We start from the raw sequence: 853 nt of genomic DNA, 5'->3' as shown, positions 1-853 counted from the left end.
GAACGTTCTCTAATGGTTATTTTAGGTTTAATTTTCAGAACCGTAAACTATCCTTGCACATGTTTTTTTGTGTGGCATCCTACCCGCACTGTGCTCCTCTACGGTGTATGCCTGACTCTCTGCGAACGGAGCTCTGGGATTGGTCGGCCGCTCGTCGTCATGGTAACTTTGTGCCGTTGGCGGCTGTGGGGTGTCGTAGTAGTTCTGGCCGGTGTCTGCGTTCCTCTGACTGGACGGACGCAAGCACATGTGCGTTTCTGGGATTGCGTGAAATAACAGAAGCACCCAACCCTCGGTCACCAACGCAACCGCTAATGCCGGCTCATCCCAATCCTTTGCCATGGTCGTGATGGCGGCGTCTCCGTACAGATAGAGACCTAGCCAGGCGACCCAGAGCAGAAGCGAGGACAGACATGAGAGGAAAAGCCAGACAGCGTTGCACCTCCACTTCATACTCTTCCTGCTCGACTCCTCTCTGTTGCTCCCTCCGCACAACACCACAGCCAACGACAACATGCTGGCAGCTAGCAACAACACTAGAGCGTAGCTACACACCAATACAAAGTCTAGAGGCAGGTAATCGCAGGCTGCATGTCCCTCGCGGACCACCGTAAGCAGCAGCCATTCTCCAGCAATGATGCCTTGAACCACAGTGAGCGCGAAAGCCAATCCGGCGAGAGAGCTGCCAGCTGGGCTCCGCCTCCCTCCCGCCAGCTTCTTCAGCCGCACTCCCTGCACCAGTAAACAGGAGAAACACATGGTGAACAGCACCCCCCACAGCCCGCGGCGCACCATGCAGAGCACCTCACCACGCCCCACCAAGAACACCAGCGATAGGCTGAAGAGACCCATG

At 56.2% G+C, this 853-nt stretch overlaps 1 protein-coding gene across 1 annotated transcript; it reads right to left on the bottom strand.

Moving 5' to 3' along the window:
• Positions 1-27: 27 nt before the first annotated feature.
• LOC107578286 (G-protein coupled receptor family C group 5 member B-like) lies at positions 28-852 on the bottom strand. Its single transcript, XM_016264254.1, has one exon. It carries the CDS (start codon positions 850-852, stop codon positions 28-30), a length of 825 nt encoding a protein of 274 aa, XP_016119740.1.
• Position 853: the final 1 nt, after the last annotated feature.

Source organism: Sinocyclocheilus grahami, unplaced genomic scaffold (genome assembly GCF_001515645.1).
Source record: "Sinocyclocheilus grahami isolate Dianchi unplaced genomic scaffold, SAMN03320097.WGS_v1.1 scaffold9565.1, whole genome shotgun sequence".
Lineage (NCBI taxonomy): Eukaryota > Metazoa > Chordata > Actinopteri > Cypriniformes > Cyprinidae > Sinocyclocheilus > Sinocyclocheilus grahami.
Note: the sequence above shows the minus strand (reverse complement) of the source record. Positions and strands in the feature narration are given on the sequence as shown.

Excerpts from the sequence above, each read along its gene's own strand:
- LOC107578286 (XM_016264254.1), bottom strand. The coding sequence starts at position 852 with ATGGGTCTCTTCAGCCTATCGCTGGTGTTCTTGGTGGGGCGTGGTGAG.